Genomic DNA, 14,836 nt, shown 5'->3' with positions numbered 1-14,836 from the left:
GGGTTTGGTCTTATTTGGGTGGGGTTGGTCCATATATAGGATAAAGAGAGTGGGTTTAGTCCGTCTGATCGTAATCGGGCGGTCGAAAAAAAAATATGCTACGAAGTCCAATTAACAAAACGGAGACGTTTTGTAGATATTTGGGGATGTTCTGAGTCCAACGGTGACAACTGTTCGGGTCGGGTCCGGGACAGCTTTCGGGCGCGCGCGCGAGGAGGGTCGCGGGCTGATGAGAGAGGTTAGGTAGGGCCTGGCGGTGAGTAGTGGACTGTATAGACGGTCTCGAGCTGAGAGAAGAGAAGAGAGATAGCCCCGGCGACTGCTTCCGGAGACCGAAAACGTCCGACGTTAGACCGGCTATAATGCCGCTATAGTTATCCATTGGGGCGTCAAACGGACTCCGAATGCGATGAAACTTGACAGGCGGTCTATCTACACTATCGTAAGACCACACGTCAACTCTCAGCCCATTCCGAGAACATTTTCCAGCCACTTATAAAATACTATTTCGGACATGCCACGGGCGCGTGCAAGTGTGTCTGGGCTCAGAACGGACAACGGAGAGAACGAGGAGGCCGGGACGGATGCATGTTTTGAAAACATGATGATGCAATGCACATGATGACAAGAGGAGATGCAACACACAAGCAAATGACATGGCAACGTCGGTGAATAACTGGAAGACACCTGGCGCATCGGTCACGGGGCGTCACTCTGTGGTCGACCTGCACCGTGTCGCTCTTACGGGTAAGGATGGAGCGGAGGTTGTATTTGTGTCAAAGCTCCGAGGACAGATTGTGGTCGACCTGCACCTCGCCGCCCTTACGGGTAAGGATGGAGCGAGTCTTAAAACTTAGGCGAGTACTGGACTGCAGCTAAGCCCCCGAGTTGGAGGGTTGCTCACCACTCGGTAGGATTTTTCAAACTTAGGCAAGTACTGGACTGAAGCTAAGCCTCCGAGTGGGAGGGTTGCTCTTCACTCGGTAGGATTTTTTAAACTTAGGCGAGTACTGGACTGCAGCTGAGCCCTCGAGTGGGAGGGTTGCTCACCACTCGGTAGGATTTTCCAAACTTAAGCGAGTATTGGACTGCAGCTAAGCCCCCGAGTGGGAGGGTTGCTCACCACTCGGTAGGATTTTTCAAACTTAGGCGAGTACTGGACTGCAGCTAAGCCCCCAAGTGGGAGGGTTGCTCACCACTCGGTAGGATTTTTCAAACTTAGGCGAGTACTGGACTGCACCTAAGCCCCCGAGTGGGAGGGTTGCTCACCACTCAGTAGGATTTTTCAAACTTAGGTGAGTACTGGACTGCAGCTAAGCCTCCGAGTGGGAGGGTTGCTCACCACTTGGTAGGATTTCTTAAACTTAGGCGAGTACCGGACTGCAGCTAAGCCTCTGAGTGGGAGGGTTGCTCTCCACTCGATAGGATTTCTTGAACTTAGGCGAGTACTGGACTGTAGCTAAGCCCCCGAGTGAGAGACTTGCTCACCACTAGGTAGGATTTCTTAAACTTAGGCGAGTACTGGACTGCAGCTAAGCCCCCGAGTGAGAGACTTTCTCACCACTCGGTAGGATGTCTTAAACTTAGGTGAAACGGATTCGCAGCTAAGCCTCCGAGTGAGAGACTTGCTCATCACTCGGTAGGATTTGATTTTTTGAAACTCAGGCGAAGCATATTCGCAGCTAAGACACCCACTGGGGGATTTAGAACTCTTAAAAAAGGAACAACAATCATTTGTGAAACTGTGTATTTGATAATCGAACTAGAATGTATTTCTTATTACATCACGACAATCTGAATGCTTAAGTATAAAAGGGGTGGAGCAGCTCCGCATTCCAAGCGTGTGGCTCATCTTTATTGTGTTCCACATTGTAGAGGCGATAAGCCCCGTTGTGAAGTACTTTGGTGATGATGAAGGGGCCTTCCCAAGAAGGAGCGAGCTTGTGTGGTTTCTGCTGATCCACTCGAAGAACTAGGTCTCCCTCTTGAAATTCTCGACCTCTCATGTTTCTGGCGTGGAATTGACGCAGGTCTTGCTGATAAATGGTCAACCGGATCAGCGCCATCTCTCTTTCTTCTTCCAGAAGGTCGACAGCATCCTCACGGGCATGTTCTGCTTCGGCTTCTGAGCAGAGTTCCACTCGCGGGGTGTTATGAAGTAAGTCACTCGGAAGCACAACTTCAGCCCCATAGACTAAGAAGAATGGAGTTCGGCCAGTCGACCGATTAGGAGTTGTCCTCAATCCTCAAAGTACTGATGGACGTTCATCAACCCAGGCACCCACTACATGCTTGAGGTCACAGATCAATCAGGGTTTCAGTCCTTTGAGAATCAACCCGTTTGCTCTTTCAGCTTGCCGATTTGACTGGGGATGGGAGACTAAAGCATAGTCGACCCGAGTGCCTTGGGAAGCCCAAAAAGGCTCTGAACTCATCAGAATTGAAGTTTGACCCATTATCTATGATGATGCTGTGCAGGACACCATATCTGGATGTCAACTCTCTGATGAAGCTGACAGCAGTACTTGCTTCGAGGTTTTTGATAGGCTTGGCTTCAATCCATTTGGTGAACTTGTCGACTGCTACGAGTACGTGGGTGAAGCCACTTCTGCCAGTCCTTAGAGGTCCAACCATATCTAATCCCCAAACAGCAAAGGGCTAGATGAGTGGAATGGTCTTCAGGGCTGATGTAGGCTTGTGAGACTTGTTGGAGTAGAACCGGCAACCTTCACATCTGTCAACTATGTATTTTGCCATTTCATTCGCTCGTGGCCAATAAAGTCTCGCTCGGTATGCTTTAGCCACAATGGTCCGAGAGGCCAATAAAGTCTCGCTCGGTATGCTTTGGCCATAATGTCCCCGAGTGGATGTCGTTGAGGATCACTCAACCTTCTTCTGGTGTTATGCACTTCTGAGCAACTCCGGTAACACTTTCTCTGTAAACCTGTCCACCCACTACTCTGAAAGCTTTAGATCGACGGACAATCTGACGGGCCTCTTCTTCATCCTTTAGAAGCTCTTTCCTGAGAATATACGCGATGTACGGCACTGTCCAATCGGGTATGACGACCAAAACTTCCATGACCAAGTCAACCACGGCTGGGACTTCAACTTCAGTCAGATCAGTAGGACTCTTAGGTTGTGGGGGCCTCTGTGAAGGGATCCTCTTGGACGGACGGCGTGTGAAGATGCTCCAAGAACACATTACTGGGAATAGGCTCATGCTTGGAGCCTATCTTTGCCAAATCATAAGCTGCTTGATTTTTCAGTCGGGGTATATGATGGAGCTCTAACCCCTCAAACTTCTTCTCTAACTTTCTCACTGCATTACAATAACCAGTCATAGCCGGGCTTTTGATGTCCCACTCCTTCATTACTTGATTAACCACCAAATCTGAGTCGCCGTAGAAGATTAGGCGATGGACGCCGAGTGAAATGGTCATACGCAACCCATACAGAAGTGCTTCATATTCAGCTTTGTTGTTGGAGGAATCAAAATGGATCTGAAGAACATAGCTGAGTCTGTCTCCTCGATGGGATACTAATACCACCTCGGCAGCAGAACCGTTCAACATCTTGGATCCATCACAGAACATGGTCCAATGCTTCGAGTGAATCTAAGTCTGTTGTTGCTGCTCGACCCACTCGGCGAGGAAATCTGCTATTGCCTGGGACTTGATAGCTTTCTTTTCCTCAAACTTGATATCCAAGGGAATGAGTTCAATCGCCCACTTTGCCACTCGACCGGTTGCATCTCTGTTGTTCAGAAATTCTGACAAAGGTGCGTCGCTGACGACTGTAATGGAGTGATCAGAGAAATAATGTGCAACCTTCATCATGGTCATGTAAATCCCGTAGACAACCTTCTGATAGTGGGGATATCTTTGCTTGGATGGATTCAACACTTCAGAAATATAATACATTGGGCGCTGAACTTTATAGGTTTTTCCTTCTTCTTCCCGCTCGACCGTAAGTACTGTACTGACAACTTGTCCAATGGCTGCAATAGAAAGCAGTAAAGGCTCTTTGCTGATTGGAGCAGCAAGCACCGGCTGGGTGGAAAGCAGGGTTTGAGTGCTGCAAACGCTGCATCAGCTTCAGGAGTCCACTCAAACTTATCAGATTTCTTCATCAGTCAGTAAAGAGGCAATGCCTTTTCACCGAGGCGAGAGATGAATCGACTCAAGGCGGCCAAACAACTGATAAGCTTCTGGACGTCATGCACACGCACAGGGCGTTTCATCCGGAGTATGGCTCCAACTTTCTTTAGGTTGGCATCGGTCCCTCGTTCGGAAACAAGGAAACCGAGTAACTTTCCTCCTGGAACTCCGAATGTGCATTTCAACGGATTAAGCTTGATATCATACCTTCTGAGGTTGGCAAAGGTTTTAGCGAGGTCAGCCAGCAGGTCGGAACCTTTACGTGACTTGACCACAATGTCATCCATATATGCTTCCACATTCTGACTGATTTGAGTGAGCAGGCACTTCTGAATCATCCTCATAAATGTGGCACCAGCGTTCTTGAGACCGAATGGCATGGTGACATAACAAAAGCACTCGAATGGAGTGATGAAAGCTGTTTTTATCTCATCGGGTCCATACAGTCGGATCTGATGATACCCGGAATATGCGTCTAGAAAAGACAAACGCTCACACCCCGTAGTCGAGTCAACGATTTGGTCGATACGGGGGAGAGGAAAATGATCTTTCGGGCAGGCCCGATTGATATGCTTGAAGTCAATGCACATATGAAGTGAATCGTCCTTCTTGGGGACCATTACAACATTGGCGAGCCACTCAGAGTGGTAAATCTCTCGGATGAACTCAGTTGCTAGGAGCCGAGCCACTTCCTCGCCAATTGCTTTTCTCTTCTGTACGGCAGACCGCCTAAGATGTTCCTTGCTTGGCTTCACTTTCGGGTCGACTCGCAAACGATGCTCAACCAGTCCCCTGGGTACACCTGGCATGTCAGAAGGTTTCCATGCAAAGATGTCCCAGTTCTCACGGAGGAACTAGATGAGCGCTTCTTCCTATTTGCTGTCGAGTGATGTGGAGATATGAGTAGGGGCAGCATTAGGATCGGTCGGGTGAATATGAATCGATTTTGTTTCTTCAGACGACTGAAATGCAGAATCTGTGGCAGCCTTCTTGGCTCGCAGCAAATCACTCGGATCTGCATTTTTATGATATTCTTGCATTTCAATTGCTGCCATTTGTGCATCGGCAATTTTAGAACCCTTCTGGAAGCATTCCTCTGCCTTCTGCCGATTGCCAGTGACCGTGATCACTCCTCTGGGACCAGGCATTTTCAGCTTGAGATATACGTAACATGGTCGAGCCATAAAACGCGGGTATGCAGGCCTCCCTAGAATAGCTTGATAAGCACTCTGGAAATCCACTACCTCAAATGTCAACTTTTCCTTATGGTAATTCTTTGAATCACCGAAAACCACTTCCAAGGCTATCTGGTCGAGTGATTCAGCCTTCTTGCCAGGGATGACGCCGTGAAAGCTCATGTTGATCTCACTAAGTTTGGACATCAGAATGCCCATCCCTTTTAAGAATTCACCGTAAAGAATATTCAGAGCACTACCACCATCCATCAACACTTTTGTCAATCGTGTACCTCCAACAACTGGGTCGACCACCAACGCTTGCCTCCCTGCAGTGGCTATGCGAGCAGGGTGGTCAGACTGGTCGAATTTGATAGCTGTTTGTGACCACTTCAGGTATGCTGTCATTGCTGGAGCAACCATATTCACTTCTCTGTTGATCACTTTCACTCGACTTTTGCTCTCAACGTCAGCAAAAATCATTAGGGTGGAATTGACATTGGGCAAACCATCATCTTCCTCTTTGTCTTCATCCTTGTCAGATTCTTTTTCCTTCTCATTAGGTTGTTTCTCTCGGAATTGCTCGATCAGAACCTGACACTGTCGAGTGGTATGCTTACGATAAATCAGATTGCCTTCTTCGTCTTTCTTGGTGTGAATGTGACATGGCAAATCCATCACATTGTTACCAGCTGCATCTTTTACTTTCTTAGGGGTCCAGGGCCCCTTAGGTTTCCCTTTAAACTTTCCTTGAATCACTGCTGCAGTTTCACCAGGTCCTGCAGGTTCAGCTTTACGCTTTTCTTTCTGATTGGAATTGCCTCCACCGGTGTCTTGACTGACTGGTTTGCTCTTCCCACTGCGGAGCCGATCCTCCTCTTCTCTGTTAGCATACCGAGTGGCTATTTCCATCATCCGAGTTAGAGACATATCCCCTATCGGACTGAATTTCAGGACCAGCTCCCGATTTTTAACGCCTTCCTTGAAGGCGCAAACTGCTTGATGGTGGGATACATTTTCCACTGTGTGATGCAAAGTGGTCCACCTCTGAATGTAATCTCTCAGAGTCTCACTCGGTTTTTGCATGCAATGCTGCAATTCCATTGACCCCGCTGGCCGCTTGCAAGTACCCTCAAAAGTTTTAACAAACACTTGGGCAAGTTCTTCCCAACTGAATATACTGCCTGGCGCTAACTGAGTCAACCATGCTCTTGCTGAGCCTTCTAACATCAGAGGAAGATCCTTCATGGCCACTTCATCATTACCACCATCGATCTGTACAGCCACTCGGTAATCTTCAAGCTAAGTGTCAGGCTTAGACTCACCAGTGAACTTGCTGACTCCAGTCACCAACCTGAAGTTGGGAGGAATCACTGCGGCTCTGATGGCTCTACTGAAACACTCTGGGCCTGAAACATGAAATCTGCTGCCAGTCGGGTGATCTCTGTCAAGCCCCTCCCTGTGTGCTCTGCTCCTGTCAACTAGACCTTGAACGAGAATAGATCTCGCATCAAAGCCTGGCTCCCTTGGGTCGGCTGGTATTCTTCTCTCACCACTGCGAGGGTGTATGTCATCATATTGCCGAGGCACATATGATCCACTCCTCGGAGAAGGTGTGGGCACTCGACGACGGTCATCAAGACCAAGTCGGTGATCATATTGCTCATGGTTTCTGTACTGATCCTTCCGGTAACCACGTCCCTCATGCCGCGGGGGCGATCTTGGGCTGTGGGCCGACTGAACTGTATCTGCCATCACAGATCTGCTATGAATCCTATTCCACGATTGAGACACTGCTGTGTTCTGCTCTCCTGCTGCTCGGAGTAAGGCCCAGATCTGCATCAAACCTCTGCCAGCCTCCGACTGGGAAGGCTGGATTGACTCGGCTGTACGGGCTGCAGCTGTGAGATTTTGAATCAAAGAGCGGTATACCTGAGGTTGAGGCGGAAAAAGTTGTCATCGACTGGACTCAGGGATCCGTTGCCGTGCACGCTCGTCGAGTGCATGCTGAAGGTTCTCCAGTGGAGTGCGCTCAGCCAAGTTGGCCAGGCGTGCCTCCTCCAAGGCCCGGGCCTCGGAGGTTTCCCCAATGATGGGCGTGTGAAGTGCATCCATGTTGCGGCGGAGAATCTCTTCCCTCTGCTGCGAAGAAAGAGGCTTGGGGCGGTATTCCTCGTGAGCGCGTGACGGATCATCGCCACCATCGCCGCCTTCATCGCGGTGGAAGCCAGGAGGACTATGTGGCCCGTCGACCATCAAGACTTCAGCCGCAGGATCGCTATTGTCGCATTATGATGTGGTCTTGATGGAGCCAGTCAATAGGTCGAACAGGCCGTAGAGAGTTTCGTCAGGCTCGATTGCCGCGACTTGTCGGGTGGCCGACTGGCGGGCCACCGCGTGTTTCACCCACCGCTGAAGCTGCGACCGACCGGATCGCTTGCGCCAGGGAACAGCGGGGAGCGAAGACACCACGAGAACCGACCGATATTGGGTCGACGGCTGCTGGAGAAGGATGTCGCGAGCGCATGCGCGAAAGTGCGTCGCCTCGCGGACGGGGAGCGCCTCGACGTCAAGGGGAGCTTCCTGAAGCCAGGCGGGGTCGTCGGCAACCAAGACGAGCGCGCCATGACGGATCTCGCGGCCCTCAGCCAATCCACCGCCGGAAACCATAATGATGTGAATCGGAAAAATCGCAACTTCACCAAAAAGTCGCTAAGACACCTGCCGCAAGGTGGGCGCCAACTGTCGTGGTTCTAAGACCGACAGTAGAATGGGGGGTAGGTATGAGGAGGCAAGATCTCAGCTATGGTGAAGTTGTACACACAAGATTTACGAGTTCAGGCCCTTCACGGTGGAAGTAATAGCCTTGTGTCTCGGTGCCCGGAGGCGGTCAACTGGATTATATGTGTGTGGTGTTACATGGGGTGTGAACCCTTGTCCCTGAGGAGGGGGTGGCTTATATAGAGTTCGCCAGACCCCTCCCGCCCTCAGTTACAAAGGGTTTAAGGTACATAAAGATGGGGCGTTTCTGGTAACGCTAGTAATAAAGTGACATAAATGACCACTAAGTCTACAGAGTAAACGCCCGACCGTTTCTTTTCAGAGTGGCTTTCGATCTTCTGTCTGTCGAGTGATCACTGCCATGGTCGAGTGACATAGAGTCTTCCGAGTGGAACGTTTTCTGGTCGAGTGGATGATGGTATCCCTTGAATACTTCTGACTTTAGGGCGATGTCCTAGGGGAGGGTGTATAGGTCAGGCCTATGACCTTACCCTAGGTACATAGATTCATCACTACCTCTTGAGCATGCATTGGTTTTCCCTTGAAGAGGAAAGGGTGATGTAGCAAAGTAGCATAACTATTTCCCTCAGTTTTGAGAACCAAGGTATCAATCCAGTAGGAGGTAGCACACAAGTCGCCTAGTATGTGCACAAACAAACAAGAACCTCGCAACCAACGCGATAAAGGGGTTGTCAATCCCTTCATGGTCACTTACGAAAGTGAGATCTGATAGAGATAATAAGATAAATATTTTTGGTATATTTGTTGTATAGATTGGAAAATAATGATTGCAAAATAAACTATGATAGAAATAGCAAGTAGATATGAAAATAATATGATGGAAGATAGACCCGGGGGCCATAGGTTTCACTAGTGTCTTCTCTCAAGATAGCAAATTCTACGGTGCGTGAACAAATTACTGTCGAGCAATTGATAGAAAAGAGCATAGTTATGAGAATATCTAGGCATGATCATGTATATAGGCATCACGTCCGCGACAAGTAGACTAAAACGATTCTGCATCTACTACTATTACTCCACACATCGACCGCTATCCAGCATGCATCTAGAGTATTAAGTTCATAAGAACAGAGAAACGCATTAGGCAAGACGACATGATGTAGAGGGATAAACTCAAGCAATATGATATAAACCCCATCTTTTTATCCTCGATGGCAACAATACAATATGTGCCTTGCTGCCCCTACTGTCACTGGGAAAGTACACCGCAAGATTGAACCCAAAGCTAAGCACTTCTCCCATTGCAAGAAAGATCAATCTAGTAGGCCAAACCAAAATGATAATTCGAAGAGACTTGCAAAGATATTAAATCATGCATAAAAGAATTCAGAGAAGAATCAAATATTGTTCATAGATAATCTTGATCATAAACCCACAATTCATCGGATCTCGACAAACACACCGCAAAATGAATTACATCGAATGGATCTCCAAGAGAATCGAGGAGAACTTTATATTGAGATCCAAAGAGAGAGAAGAAGCCATCTAGATAATGACTATGGACCCAAAGGTCTGAGGTAAACTACTCACACATCATCTGAGAGGCTATGATGTTGATGTAGAAGCCCTCTGTGATCGATTCCCCCTCCGGCGGAGCGCCGGAAAAGGCCCCAAGCTGGGATCTCACGGGTACAGAAGGTTGCGGCGGTGGAAATAGGGTCTTGTGGTGCTCCTGGATGTTTTCAGGGTATATGGTATATATAAGAGGAAGAAGTAGGTAGGTGGAGCTGCAAGGGGCCCACAAGGGTGGGGGGCACGCCCACCCCCCTGGGGCACGCCCTCCTACCTCGTGGCCTCCTTGCTTCTTTCTTGACGTCCACTCCAAGTCTCCTGGATTACGTTTGTTCCAAAAATAACTCTCCCGAAGGTTTCATTCCGTTTGGATTCCGTTTGATATTCCTTTTCTGCGAAACACTGAAATAGGCAAAAAAAACAGCAATCTGCACTGGGCCTTTGGTTAGTAGGTTAGTCCCAAAAATAATATAAAAAGGTATATTAAAGCCTATTAAACATCCAAAACAGATAATATAATAGCATCGAACAATCAAAAATTATAGATACGTTGGAGACGTATCACATGCAATTTCAAAAAAAATCCTAGGCTCACGCAAGATCTATTTAGGAGATGCATAGAAATAAGAGTGGGAGAGTGTGTCTACGTACCCTCGTAGGCTGAAAGCGGAAGCGTTTGACAATGTGGTTGATGTAGTCGAACTTCTTCTCGTTCCGACCGATCAAGCATCGAACGTACAACACCTCCGAGTTCTGCACACGTTCAGCTCGATGACGTCCGTCGAACTCTTGATCCAGAAAGTGTCAAGGGAGAATTCTGTCAGCACGATGGTGTGGTGATGGTGATGGTGAAGTGGTCTGTGCAGGGCGTCGCCTAAGCACTACGTGAATATGACCGGAGTCGTAAACTGTGCAGGGGGCGCAGCACACGGCTAACAACTGTTTATCTATGTTCTAGTGGTGCCCCCCCCTCATATATATAGGTTGGAGGAGAGGAGATGTAGACAAGGGGCCACCCCAAGTAGGAGGAATCCTACTTGGGTGCCTCCCAATTCGGCCTCCCCCCTTCCATATTCATCCGGAGGGGGAAGGAAGGAGGAGGGAGGAGAGAAGGAAGGGGGAGGCCGAATTGCTCCCCTTCCTTTCTCTCTTACCCTCTTTCCTTCCCCTTATTTCAGCCTACATGGGGAGCACCAGCCCCCTAGGGGCTGGTCTGTCCCCTTCTTGGCCCATTAGGCCCATGTAGTTACCGAGGGGATGCCCGGAACCCCTTCTGGTGACCTGATATGTACCTGGTACCTCCGGAACACTTTCCGTGTTCGGATATCATCGTCCAATATATGAATCTTTACCTCTCAACCATTTCAAGACAACTCGTCATGTCCGTGATCTCATCCGGGACATCATACAATATTCGGTCACCAAATCACATAACTCATATAATTCGAAAATCATCATCGAACATTAAGCGTGCGGACCCTATGGGTTCAAGAACTATGTAGACATGACCGAGACACCTCTTTAGTCAATAACCAACAGCGGAACCTGGATGCCCATATTGGTTCCCACATGTTCTATGAAGATCTTTATCGGTCGTACCGTAACAACATACGTTATTCCCTTTGTCATCGGTATGTTACTTGCCCAAGATCCGATCGTCGGTATCTTCATACCTAGTTCAATATCGTTACCAACAAGTCTCTTTAATCATTCCATAATAAATCATCCCATAACTAACTCATTAGTCACATTGCTTGCAAGGCTTATCATGATGTGTATTACCGAGAGGGCCCAGAGATACCTCTCCGATACTCGGAGTGACAAATCCTAATCTTGATCTATGCCAACCCAACAAACACCTTCGGAGATACATGTAGAGAATCTTTATAATCACCCAGTTACGTTGTGATGTTTGATAGCACACAAGGTATTCCTCCGGTATCCGGGAGTTGCATAATCTCATAGTCAAAGGAATATGTATATGACAGGAAGAAAGCAATAGCAATAAAACTTAACGATCATTATGCTAAGCTAACGGATGGGTCTTGTCCATCACATCATTCTCCTAATGATGTGATCACGTTCATCAACTGACAACACATGTCCATGGTTAGGAAACTTAACCATCTTAGATTAACGAGCTAGTCTAGTAGAGGCTTACTAGGGACACGGTGTTTTGTCTATGTATCCACACATGTATCAGTTTCCGGTTAATACAATTCTAGCATGAATAATAAAAATTTATCATGATATAAGGAAATAAAAAATAACAACTTTATTATTTCCTCTAGGGCATATTCCTTAAATCTATAGCCTCAAAAAAAGGTAAACAAAGGTCGTATTTCCAGGAAATAATTTCCTGCATGAATCTATACACTCATGCAAGACCCTTTCCTTTCCAGCTCGTACTCCGAGTGTGGCGACAGGTGCCTGCCTAACCCATGTAGTACGTTGCGCAGCCAGCAAGTAGCACCTTCTCCACGACAACATCAGCGTCGGGGCCATGCACATGTAGCTGCTCCCATACTCCCTTCGTCTAGGTGTATAAGTCACCTTACGAAAACCAAATAATCCCAAAACACTTAGGCGCGGTGCATTAACTCCCACCTCTTTCTTGTTTCTTGACCAACAGCGGAACCTGGATGCCCATATTGGTTCCCACATGTTCTATGAAGATCTTTATCGGTCGTACCGTAACAACATACGTTATTCCCTTTGTCATCGGTATGTTACTTGCCCGAGATCCGATCGTCGGTATCTTCATACCTAGTTCAATATCGTTACCAACAAGTCTCTTTAATCATTCCATAATAAATCATCCCATAACTAACTCATTAGTCACATTGCTTGCAAGGCTTATCATGATGTGTATTACCGAGAGGGCCCAGAGATACCTCTCCGATACTCGGAGTGACAAATCCTAATCTTGATCTATGCCAACCCAACAAACACCTTCGGAGATACATGTAGAGCATCTTTATAATCACCCAGTTACGTTGTGATGTTTGATAGCACACAAGGTATTCCTTCGGTATCCGGGAGTTGCATAATCTCATAGTCAAAGGAATATGTATATGACAGGAAGAAAGCAATAGCAATAAAACTTAACGATCATTATGCTAAGCTAACAGATGGGTCTTGTCCATCACATCATTCTCCTAATGATGTGATCACGTTCATCAACTGAAAACACATGTCCATGGTTAGGAAACTTAACCATCTTAGATTAACGAGCTAGTCTAGTAGAGGCTTACTAGGGACACGGTGTTTTGTCTATGTATCCACACATGTATCAGTTTCCGGTTAATACAATTCTAGCATGAATAATAAAAATTTATCATGATATAAGGAAATAAAAAATAACAACTTTATTATTTCCTCTAGGGCATATTCCTTCAATCTATAGCCTCAAAAAAAGGTAAACAAAGGTCATATTTCCAAGAAATAATTTCCTGCATGAATCTATACACTCATGCAAGACCCTTTCCTTTCCAGCTCGTACTCCGAGTGTGGCGACAGGTGCCTGCCTAACCCATGTAGTACATTGCGCAGCCAGCAAGTAGCACCTTCTCCACGCCAACATCAGCGTCGGGGCCATGCACATGTAGCTGCTCCCGTACTCCCTTCGTCTAGGTGTATAAGTCACCTTACGAAAACCAAATAATCCCAAAACACTTAGGCACGGTGCATTAACTCCCACCTCTTTCTTGTTTCTTGACATATCAACCAATAAGAGATGTGGGACGTGCGTGCTTTCAGTGACTTGAGACAACCAAACATGACATGTAGTGGTTAGAGCATTGCATGCAATGATATTAATTAGCAAATAAACATTACTCTTGTTTTTCCCTCCATCTAGGTCACGGTGCACAACCTAAGATGACTTATTCACCTAGAAGGAGGGAGTAGTATTTTACCTGCATGTTCGACTATAGTACCACACCGATCTTGGGCGAGACCATGGAGCTTGTGGCCAAGAAAAGTCTCTGCCTGGCCGATGCATGTCGAGGTGTTTGTCTGTTGTGACCTGCCGCATGACGTTTACTAGCTTGCGCTCCGGATAAGCTCGGTCAGAAGCCAGTGATCTACCCGGGGCACATAGCTCGACTTGGGCTCGAGATTCCGACCGCTTGCACCGTCCTGAGGATGTACCACTCAGCGGCGAGACTGGAATGCTGGATACGTATGAGAGTGTGCTCATGGGCGGGATCAACCTACTCAACGGATACCAGTTTGCGAACGTGATGTACTTGACGTAGTTGAGCCAGCGAGCCTGGAGCCGTTCCTACCACCGTACGTTGACGCACGGGTCAACGACATGTGGCCACGGGCCAGCGTAGGTCGGCTATGGGAAGCGGCATCAGTGTGGTTCGAGATGCCCAGCTGGCCGTTGTCGCGGCGGCGTTTGCGACTCACTTGTTCGAGATGAACCGGCCGGTGGTGGACTGGCCATGGCGAGGGTGCCACAGCTGGACGTCAGGGTGTTACGAGGCATAGATCGCCACACCGGCGGGTAGTACCTGTATTACAGAAGTAGAAGGCAAAGATGGGCCTTTATTTTATTTCTTATATTTGTGGCTGGTGAGTGATGCCCGGGATGAAATGTGTCACGGCCGCTGGATGAAAATTGGATGGTGCAGGAGTATGGATCGGAGCTAGGAGCGGAGCATGCAAGCCACGTCCAATAGCATGTGGATGTGGCAGAAACTTGATGGTCGCCGCAGTTCAGCTGGCCCACATCTCATGCACACAAAGGCAGAGGAGCGGTGGGGCCGAGAGGGGTGAGGCGCACGTCGGGGGAGATGGCAGCGTGGGATGGAGCGGCATCATGGGAATCACGTGTGGTAGTGGTAGAAATGTGATGGTCTCCGTGGTTCAACTTCCATGGACAAGCTGTCATGTCTGCTTACACATGCATTGCGGTAGACATGACACATGCATTGCATACCGCTCACTGCAAGGAGTAGTAGTAGAGAAAACTAGGCGGATAAATAGTTCATTATAGTCAAGCGGACCTATATCAATGTACATAGAGTACACTTGTTCCAAAGACATGCACACCAGCGAAATATTGCAGCTTCTTCTTTCTTTCTTTTTCTTGTTCTTCTTCTTCTTCTCATTTTCTGTGGGAGACGGCTTTGCAACAAGCTCTTTAGACCTTGCAGCTATCTCGAAACTCACACGGGC

At 47.8% G+C, this 14,836-nt stretch overlaps 1 protein-coding gene across 1 annotated transcript; it reads right to left on the bottom strand.

Annotated features, from left to right (window-relative positions):
• Positions 1–5,032: 5,032 nt before the first annotated feature.
• On the bottom strand, positions 5,033–5,743 carry LOC147970829 (uncharacterized). Its single transcript, XM_087523657.1, has 2 exons — positions 5,453–5,743; positions 5,033–5,314 (listed from the first exon to the last, which is right to left on the bottom strand). Exons 1-2 carry the CDS (start codon positions 5,741–5,743, stop codon positions 5,033–5,035), a joined length of 573 nt encoding a protein of 190 aa, XP_087379783.1.
• Between the last annotated feature and the right edge of the window lie 9,093 nt (positions 5,744–14,836).

The sequence above is a fragment of the Triticum urartu genome, chromosome 5A (genome assembly GCF_056163025.1).
Source record: "Triticum urartu cultivar PI428250 chromosome 5A, HENAU_Tu73, whole genome shotgun sequence".
NCBI lineage: Eukaryota > Viridiplantae > Streptophyta > Magnoliopsida > Poales > Poaceae > Triticum > Triticum urartu.
Note: the sequence above shows the minus strand (reverse complement) of the source record. Positions and strands in the feature narration are given on the sequence as shown.

Bases quoted from the DNA above. Each gene is read 5' to 3' on its own strand.
- LOC147970829 (XM_087523657.1), bottom strand. From the start codon at position 5,743: ATGACAGCATACCTGAAGTGGTCACAAACAGCTATCAAATTCGACCAG. The intron at 5,315-5,452 runs GTTTTCGGTGAT...GTATATCTCAAG, and splicing joins ACCAGATAGCCTTGGAAGTG to CTGAAAATGCCTGGTCCCAG.